This window comes from Chrysochloris asiatica, unplaced genomic scaffold, assembly GCF_000296735.1.
Source record: "Chrysochloris asiatica unplaced genomic scaffold, ChrAsi1.0 scaffold00181, whole genome shotgun sequence".
Classification (NCBI taxonomy): Eukaryota; Metazoa; Chordata; class Mammalia; order Afrosoricida; family Chrysochloridae; genus Chrysochloris; species Chrysochloris asiatica.
The window spans coordinates 4,314,208-4,324,696 of NW_006408699.1; the positions used below are offsets into that span (position 1 = coordinate 4,314,208).

A 10,489-nucleotide genomic window follows, 5' to 3' on the forward strand; every position below is an offset into this window, starting at 1 on the left:
AATGAGACAATATGATAGAATGAATGTAAAACCAATGTTCTCCCACGTAAACTATCACATAATTCACAATAAAACATTAAAAAAAAAAATAAAGGACTATGCAGTCTCAAGACAGAAGTCAAATGAGAAGAGACATCTGAGGCAATATAATCCTGGACTTGACCTCTGGGACTAAGATTTTCCTTCAGGAAAATCTTCTCTAGCCAGGGCTCATAAATACGAGGGGCTTCAAAAATTTCATGGAAAAATTCCATTATATTTTAATTCCATTTTTCTATGAACTTTCTGAAGCCCCCTCATACATGTGTGAGAAAGCTTATGCAGGCTTTAACATAGGGGGCCTTGCCTCCCAATTTTCTTTGTGCTGCTTCATTTTTTACTTCGCAATTTCTTCATATATGTTTGGAGGAAAACTGTCATGGTCCTGATGTTTTTCTTTCCTCTTGGCCATACCCATGTCTTCCCACTTAGTACGATGTAACAAAGCTGATACCATACAAGTGTCAACATCATGTTCTACAGCTAACTGCATTCTAACATAATAGGCATTTCAGAGTGAAATTCTTTCTAATTTGTTAAGATTTGTGATTCTGGGGTTAGTTTTCCTGATTGAAAACACAGAAATTCTTTTTCTTCCATCTACAGAAAGGAGATAAAACGGAGGGCGATTTTAGACCCGCTATCTGAAGGGCAGAATACCACCTCATTTTGGGTAGTCCTGTTGCTCACAGATTACTAAAAGGTGACCTGGGTGGATGAAGCTGCTGATTTCAGGCCCTCCATAGAAGCAGAGATTTGCATGTGTTACCACTACCACAAGTGCCCACTCAGATAGAAAGTGGGGTCCACCTCAGCAGGCGTCGAGTCTTCCCTGACCTTTGGAACTAATCAAGACCTATGTGTAGGCTCCATATTTTTAAATCACTGAGGGTTAGGCAAGGAGGGAGTCATGGAGCTGAGTTGGAGAATGAAATATCCACAAAAGAGAATAATGAGATGAGAAAAACAAGTGTGCTTACCCACCTTTCCACATAGGATGAAAGAAATATTAGATTTTAACAGAAAAAAAAGAGTTGGAAAGGAAATTGTTGGGCAAGGGATATGAATCAGAATTCTCAGGTGGTTCCCTCAGTGGCATGGCGGTCTCAGCAGTAACGATTCAGACGTTCAAGAACATCTGGCTACTTTGGCAGTGATGTGCTTAACCCGCAGCTGAGTTTCTGAGGAGTGAAGACGCCCCTGGGACACTTCCTGTGCCCCTGCTGTGTTAGCTCAGCACCGGCAAGTCAACTGCCACAGTGCTGATCCCTGCTCATCACCCTTCTGTCAAATGATATTGCAAATTCACCTGTAGCCGTCTATTTTGTTCTCTTGCTGGTGAGGAATAGGAACTGATGTAAATTGGTGAAGGTTTGCTGGAGCCTGTAAGAAAATATTTTATGAAATTAAAACCTGTGCTCATAATTCTGGAACATTAGGCTGTGTAGTCCCTGCACTGGGGTTGGTGAGTCACCGAAAGGTGTCACTACAGACTGGAACTAACCTAGCTACTGCTTCATTCCAGGCAATTATGGGCTAGTGGAAATGGCAAAAATAGGCCATGTGTATGAGTATTCCACAAAAAAGAGCTCTTTCTGAAACTCTGATCACTGAGGGGAGTTGCTGACTTGTTGTAATTTTTATCACAACCTGCTGCTTGAGGATTTCTCAGGCTGGCTTTGAACACCAGCACAGTACTGATTGTTGAGCTAAGGAATGAGCTTCTCCAGGGTCTAAGCTAGAGCACGGGACCAGAGACACAAAGGCAAACACAATCCTACAGAACAGCTATGATTCAAAACCTCAGGTCATAGAAGAGGAGCACAGGCATATTCAAAGCAGTCAGGCCACAGGGAGGCACGGTCTTGTGTCTGCCATATTGAACTAGGTATTAAACACAAAGAACTTGATAATAAAATCATTGTCTTCAAGAGCCCACAGTAGATTTTTGATGATGTCATTGGCTATCCTTCTATTATTTTTAAGGTTAACAAAGAGTGTTACATATATATATATATATTTTTTTTTTTTTAATGAGGAAAATGAAACATACTTGCGGCAAATTAGTTTATTGAAGCAAGTAAAGAAGATACAGCAGAAAAGCAGGCTAAAGAGAAGCGCTTTAAAATAAAGCAGGTGGCTGCAAGTCAGAAGCAATAGCAGCATGTTTGTATTTCCTCTGCAGAGCTCGGTGTTTGAAATGTAGCCTCTGCAATTTTCTGAGCTATTAATTGCCATAGTAACAATGGTCGATTAGTAAACAGTCCTGTGAAATCACAATTTCAAAGACAACAGCACAACTGATAATGCTCCCCCAGCAGTAGTTAAATTACCATCTCTTCTTTCTTTCTAATAAATACCTTTTTGGGGAGAAAAGGATACTTTTTAAAAATGGCTAGCTCACATTGCTTCCTGAAACCTCTAGAAGAGTTCTAATTTGTAAAACAGTTGAGAATGGAGACAACGTGAATCTTGGTAACCCTTTGGGCTGGTGTTAGTAAATTACAGGCACATCTCAGAGATATTGCAGCTTCAGTTCCAGACTGCCACAAAGAAGCAAATATCATACTAAAGCAAATCACATTAAGTTTTTTTTTGTTTCCTAGCACACACAACACTTAACGTTTACACTAGACTGCAGTCTATTAAGTGTACAACATTATAAAGAAGTTTGAATATGAGGGGCTTCAAAATGCTCATGCAAAGTCTATTACCTTTTCATTCCATATTTCTTTGAACTTCCTGAAGTCCCCTAGTATTGAAAGAACTACCCAAATGGGATACAGAGACGCAAAGTGAGCACACACTGTCGGGAAAATGGTGCCAACAGACTTGCTTGATGTAGGGTTGCTACAAACCTTCCATTTGTATAAAAAAAAAAATGTGATTATTTGCGAAGTGCAATAAAATGAGGTATGCCTGTATGGTGGTGATGGTTATGTGCTGTGGAGTCGGTTCCGACTCATAGCGACCCTGTACAGGGTTTCCGAAGTTGTAAATCTTTACGGGAGCAGAAAGCCTCATCTTTCTCCCAAGGAACAGCTTGTAGTTTCGAACTGCAGACCTTGAGGTTCGCAGCCCAATTCATAACCACTATGCTACCAGAGCTCCTGCCTGTATGAGTGAGCTTCAAAAGGTCATGGAAAAATGGAATTAAGATATAATCTCTAAATAGGACAACTTTGAAAATAAGACATAGCATTATTAATAGTATGCAATATTCCTTAAGAAAACCATCACTCTGAGGAGAAACATACTTTACTATTCATTTTGGCTCTTTCCCATGAAATCATAAATGGCATTGATCTCCATTCTCAGGCATACATTTAAGAAATAAGCTAGACTAGATGACGTAGCCCCTGCAGAGCCACAGAGAGCAGCGTTCAGATATAGGGAGAGCCCACTCCAAAAGGGAGGGGGCAGAAGCAAAGCAGCCTAAACTCATCTGGATAACCAGTTGTCATGAAGTTGATTCCAGCTAATGGTGACCTGTGTGTGTCACAGCAGAACTGTACCCCATACAACTTAAAATGGCTGATTTTTGAGGGGTTAGTAGATTGCCAGACCTTTCTTCTGAGGTGCCTCTGGGTGGACTTGAACCTAGAACCTTTCATTTGGCAGCTGAGTGAGTTAAACATTTGTGCCACCCAGGGACAGCCCTCTTTCAATTTGTGACCCACCATACCACAACAACAGTGTGCTTTGAAACAACTGGAAAAGGCAACAATTTGTTTCATTGAAAACAACTGGAAAAGGTAACAGCCTCCAACGTAGGCAGTGGTGAGACTAGAACATGGTTGGCTGCTGGTGGACTGTCTCAATACCGGCACGGCTACTTCCCAGGCTATTGGACCAGGACCTGGATACACACGGTGTTTGGAGATACTGTATCATACATCCAACTGGCGCCTTACCAGGGTACAGGCCTTTATGTGTGGCATCCCCTTGACTATTGTAATACTGCATAGGTGGCTGGGTCCTATCGTATTCAGAGCGAGGGTCTCTGATTCCTAACAGTGCTGGTGAGGAAGAGGTGCTGCCGACTAGGGGAGAGGCAAAAGGAGGAGGGAGAGAGAAAAAGAGAAGAAAGAGAAATCAGAATGTCAGTATCTCTGGAAAACTCACTCCAGAAAAACAAAGATCAGTAATTAGAAATGCCACCACAGGTGGCGCTGAAAGTCAGATCTCAGAGGTGCTGTTGAAGAGCAGCCAAATCCGAGTACCCTAAACATGCTCTTTCAGCCACTGTGAGAACCAGCAAAGTCAGTGAGTGAGCTTGCTTCCTGCTAAAGTACAAGATGCCCAGTTAGAGAAGATTACTGCAGAAACCATGCAGGTTGCCGAACAGTGCGTCTCAATGACTTGGTTAGGCCTGGAAGCCATGTGAGTGATAATAACTTACAAGCTGTGCAAGAGTTACACTTGCTCTTTTTAGGTTCTTAGTACTATTTCTTATGAAGTCATCCATTATCTGCTATGTATAACTATTTTAAATTGATATTTTATGGTCTGTTTTGATTTCTAATTATTTAAAAAAATATATCTGCATCTCTCGATGTGTTTGACTAATAAGAGTACCCAGCCATAAAATGTGTAATTCTGTTTATGATGATCAGCTATCAGGAAAATTATGTGAACCCAGTATATGTGGCTCATCAAGCAGCTCAGCGCTGACAAGCCTCAGCCTTCAAAAAGTCCAAGAAGTTTTTTCATCCCCGCTTGAGCTACATGTAATAACATATCTATCCAAAGGTCTCCTTTTGGACATATTTACACAAATGGGAAACAAACACATATCACCTATATTTTTTTCTCACTAAAAAATCATCTTGCAGGCCTGTACTACAATGACTTCACTCAACATAGAGATGATTTGTGTTAAACATGAGTAAGCATGCTTGGGCAGTACCACATGTTCCTCACTTTGTTTCTATTCTAGACGGTAGTAGGACAGAGGACATACCTGCCTGTCTTCCACAATCACACGAGCAAGGCATCAAACATGCCCACTAGCAGATCCCACACTAGTGCCGAAGGGATGGGATCAGTCTAGAATAACTGGAGACATAAGAGTAGAAATGTACCCTGGAACCTGGACAGGAGCTGATCAATGTTGTCCAGTGTGCGTATTTACAAGGTTCTGAAACAAGTTCATTGCTCAGTAACTAGGTGCTAATCTGTCTGAAATTATTTTGTTGTTTATACATGTGCCTTTTGCTAAGCAATCCCCTGACATTTCTACATTTCTAGTCCTGATTCCTTGAAGGAATGGAGGTTTTTTTGGAGTTTTGGGGAAAAAAAAAAAAAAAAAAAAAAATATATATATATATGTATATATGTATATATAGCCTGTGGCTGCCCCTGGATGCTGAGCAAGGCTGCTGAAAAATAGGGACAGTATCTTTGAAGAACAACTCCTCATTTAAAAACTAAGATACACCAAGTGCAGCCATCACAGATCATTAAAAAATTTCTCACACAGGTGGAGACATCCAAAAATGTGGCAAAAAACAGAGGTCATCTACTAGTTTTTGTTGGCCACATTTGTCTATGTGAGAAGTAACAATGCCAGCAGTAGCACAGACAGATACAGCAGATGATATTTATAGGTCAGAATGGGTGGTTTATAGTCAACTAAAAATAAGGTAATCATTACATTACCTGTTTCATTTAATTAAGAATTAAACTTATGCGATAACCTTGGCTTGGGAGCAATCTATCTTTCATATAAAAGAATTTAGTCTACGTCTCAAACGGATTTATTTCTTCTAAGAAAGGAAAACACCAACAGATAAACTGATTGGTGGCCAAGTTTCCCAACTTCCATCAAAGAACATCCCTATAAGCCCATGCCTAAGTACTGCTTCCATTAGAGGTGGGCTCTGGTGTCTGAATGCAGCCAGGCTAGAGGTTTAGCAGGTAAAGAGGAAGGCACAGAGGAGATCATAGAGCGCTCGCCTGTGCTGTGAGTCTAAAGATTATGTCATAAAAACCTTGTTTCTAAGAGTTTCCACCAAGAAAACGGAAAAATCACTTAGAAGAACATTCCAAACTTGGTGCCAGCAGGCAGACAGGGCTATTCTTTTCCTGTATCTACAGAAAATAGCTCCTAGGGTGGTGCTGTAGGGTCAGCACTGGCCTGTGAACCACAAGACAGCAGTTCAAATGGACCCGCTAGCTGCTCCTTGGAAACCCTAAACAGGGTCTCTATCTATGGGTCAGAACCAACTCAACAGCACTTAACAACAACATGGCAAGCACCTACTGCATGCCTCGGGGGTACAGCCAGGGTGATGAGTGTCCAGGGGATATACCTAAAGTGCCCCCCCTGCCCCCCCCCCCCATTTCAAGATGAAGAGATATGTCAGCAGAAACATCTTTCCTCTTCTTGTCTGTTTGCCTCAGTCAAGCAACTTTTAGATTTATGGAACCTCGGATTGTCATTCCGTGCCTGTCTAGTAACCCTGTGGACTAGTGCCTGGGGGCAAGTGCCTCCCTCTCTCCGACCACACCTCTGTGCCTACTATGTTTGAGCTTGGGTTACTAGAAACTGTTTAGTGGCATCTTCCCCTTGGCTTCAAGCGGCATCCAGGGCATGTGTCATACCTTAGATTGGCTCTGCGAACAACCAAGTGTTTCTCAAAAAGTGATCCTCTGTTCTCCTGCAGCCAGATCACCTGTCTAACCTGTTCAGTGCAGATTCCTGAGCCCCTTCTCAAACCTGGTGCAACAGAATATCAGGGCCCTGGGATAGTCTTACACCCATTAGCTGGAGTAAACTTGTACAGACTTTTAAGACAGAAGGAGGAAAGTGGGTTTGCTGTTTACAGTAGCTGATAATTCCCAAAGAAGGTTCTCAGAGTGATGGGCAAATTGTCCTCCTTGGTGTTTCAGGTGACAGGCTTAATTACTCATGTTTAGTTGGGAAACACTGTTGTCACAGGAGAGTGACGTTTCCCTACTGACCTGACTGAATGATGGGTGACATCTGTTGGTTGGTGGTAGACAAGGAAGGATGTGATTTGAATCGGTCTCGTTCTAATGTCGATACAGGTGTAATAAAATGGTTCTGATTCCACCCATCCTGCAGAGTTAAAAGAGAAAAGAGGAACCTCTCAAAATGAATAATGACATTTCATTATAATAAATGATTATGAATGTGTGCGCTGATGAATACTAATTGTGCCAGAGCTATTCTTGTCAGTTACCTTTTTATAAATGCTCCGGAGGTCCCGATATTGCCATAATGTATTCAAGACTTGGGCTGCAGCCTTTACCACTTTCAGAGACGATCTAGGGAGAGAAGGGGATGTAGTGAATGGGAAGGGCACAGTGGCTGCACCTGAGGAGAATCACACTGCAAGCCAGCGGCCAAGAGGACCAGCGGGTATGAGACGCTGCAGGAGGGAAATGTCACCAAGCAGTGAGGTGCACCTGGGAGTCAATCATGTTCAGGACTGGCCAGAGGCAGCGAGAGCAAAAGCAAGCCTCTCAGGCAAGCAGCTCTACAGTGAGAAGCTGGGCAGAGATGAGTCCAAGATGCTCTGAGGTGAGGGCTCTTCTCCAGCCTGCCCCCATGTATCCATCAAGGGTTGCTGTCCTGAGTACTGGAGACCCTCTTAATTTAATATGAGGTCCCCACCCCACTTTCAGGCCTTCACATAAACACTCTCAATGTCTTAAAATTTTTTTTTAATGTTTTATCATTTATGCCTTTACTTTGACAAATAAACATATAAGGGGGCTTGAAAAAAATCTGTGAAAAAATTCTATTACCCAGCACTCCCATATGCACTCTAATGATTGAGTTAGAAAATATGGTCAGTTAATGACTTTCCCTTTCTGGAGCAGACTCGAGTGTCTCAATACTCTGGGTAAGCATCACACACCAGAGTCCACACTCAGTGAATGAAAAAGGAGCTAAGAACTTCAGCTCACCATGGTTGGGGGTGGGGGATGGGGAACGGGAAGGTACTCAGGGTAACTAACTGAACATCTACCTCTCTCTTCAAAATTCATCTTAATATTGAAACTGGACAACAAATGTATATTACCCTGAATTAAAATCTGGTTTCCTCTCCTACCTTTTATCTTCCCAAGTGAAATCACACGAAGTGGGGGAAGGAAGGAAAGAGCAAAGGCCTTGAGCCGCCGTCTCTGCTCTGATCTCGGAGTATGGCCATTCCTGATCCTGAGGATATCAGTGAGTGCAGAGTCAGGGGCGCCACAGTCTGTTTCTGATGGTGGGCATGTCTGTAGCCACTTCTCCTTCTACCTCACACCCAGACTCGCTCTTTTCAGCAATCCAATTCTGACTAGTCAAGGATAGAATCAAGTAAAATCAACCTGCTCTAAGTCTTTCTAAATTTTATGTTTTCAAAAAGGATCACAGAGCAAGGCAATATACCTCAATACCAAGAAATGAGTAGAGATGAAATGGCTACAGACAGCCTCTAGAGGGGACATACTGGGGAGGACTGACCTCACACCTCTTAGCCACCCCATTCTGAGCTGGGACCTAGCATTCCTACTGATTTCACTTCCCTGTCTTCAAGTTCTAGGCAGCTGGAATAGGGGCATGAAAGGCAGACCCAAGCATGCCTCTTAGGACATCTGAAACACCCATTAGGGCAGCAGTATGCCTGGTATATGCCATGATACAAAGGAGGCAAGGTGTTTTTAGACACAGATTCTAGGAGTTGAAACCTGACTCATGAGAAAAGTTAAGGTTCTCTGTTCCTCTGTGCAGCATAATTTCTCAAAAGAGTTATGCATGCTCAACTCTGACTCTTCTCTTTCCATATTCATGTGAACCTCTGACCTCCATCTCAGACCAAGCAATTTAAACCCATGCATACCTTATCACCTTCTTTGATTTTATTATTCACACTACCAGTCAGCACCAGGATAAGCACTGTACTGCTAAATGCAAGGTCCGTGATTCAAACCCCACAACTGCTCCTCAGAAACCCCATACAGGGTTGCTATGAGTTAGAACCGACTCAATGTCACTTAACAAGTCAGCACCATCTGACACACTATATGTGCTACTTACTGAAAGCTCCCTTAAGGTGAGGTCTACAGTGTGATCCACTCACTGCTGCAACCCTAGTACCTACAACCGTGTCTGGCACACAGCAGGTAGGTTAAAGTGTGTGGAGCAAGAAGTTACCTTCACCTGGTCCAGGACTTCTGAGTCTCATTTTTTTGGGGAAAAAGATTAGAACAAGTTATGTATGTATTTACACACACACACACACACATATATATATGGAGCTGTGGCAGCTTAGTGGCTACAAGTTGGGCTGCTAACCTCAAGGTCAGCATTTTGAAATGAGTAGCTGTTCCGTGGGAGTTTGAACTGCTAACATTGTGGTTCAAACTGACCTTATAATCCAGTGCTTACCCTACAGTGCCACACCAGGACTCTACACATATGGCACTAATCAACATATATGTAACATAATACAGAATGATATAAATATACATTATTATTAAGTGCTGTCAAGTTGGTTCCAACTCATAGGGACTCCGTATAGGGTTTCCAAGGAGCAACTGGAGGAATTAAATTGCTGATCCTGTGTTTTGAAGTCCAATGCTGACCCTATAGCACCACATCAGATGGTCCATACATATAGGGTTTCCAAAGAACAGCTGGTGGATTTGAACCACTGACCTTGCAATTCAAACTAATCTTGCGGTCCAGTGCTTACCCTACAGCGCATAGTTCAGGGGAGCGCGGTGGCTCCATACCATAAGCACTGGACTGAAAACCACAAGGACCATGATTTGCCAATCTTTTTGTGGGAGAAAGATAAGGCTTTCTATTCCTGTGAAGATTTAAAACCTCGGAAACCCTATACATAGTCTATACAGAGTTGTTATGTTGGAGCCAATTGTACAACACTTCACAACAATATATATAATAAACATTTTTATCAACATCCAATGGAAGAAAAAGCTTAGAATGCGATCCACGTATACATTATTGGTGTTTTTTTTTTTAAGTCCCACTGAGTAGGTTCCAACTCATAGCGACCCTGTATAGGATTTCCAAGGAGTGTGGTAGGTGAGTTTGAACCACCAGACTTGTGGTTCAAACTGACCTTGTGGCCGAGTGCTTATCCTACAGTGCCACACCAGGACTACTTATATATACATTTATGTGTTACTGTTGTTGTTAAGTGCCGCCAAGTCAGTTTCACCTCATAGCGACCCTATATAGGGTTTCTGAAAAGCAGCTGGTGAGCTTGAACCACTGACCTTGCAGTTCAAACCAACTTTACAGTCCAGCATATTAAACCACAAGCACCACACCAGGCCTCCACATAGTACATACCCATACATATTTTTTTTGTACCAATATGCAAAAGAAAAAAAATCTTATAATGATACATATATATGGAATATATATAGAGCTCTGGTAGCATAGTGGTTATGAATCAGACTG

At 42.3% G+C, this 10,489-nt stretch overlaps 1 protein-coding gene across 2 annotated transcripts in view; it reads right to left on the reverse strand.

Moving 5' to 3' along the window:
- The window catches only part of PKP4 (plakophilin 4), a 191,020-nt gene that overhangs the window by 2,029 nt on the left and 178,502 nt on the right, over positions 1-10,489 (reverse strand). Inside the window, exons 18-21 of one of the 2 annotated variants that reach the window (XM_006872033.1) lie at positions 7,248-7,332; positions 7,006-7,123; positions 3,954-4,082; positions 1,349-1,422 (exon numbers count right to left, since the gene is read on the reverse strand). In XM_006872033.1, coding sequence (XP_006872095.1) covers positions 1,349-1,422; positions 3,954-4,082; positions 7,006-7,123; positions 7,248-7,332 — 406 coding nt within the window. The remainder of the gene's footprint in view (positions 1-1,348; positions 1,423-3,953; positions 4,083-7,005; positions 7,124-7,247; positions 7,333-10,489) is intronic. The other variant, XM_006872034.1, reaches the window with a different exon arrangement.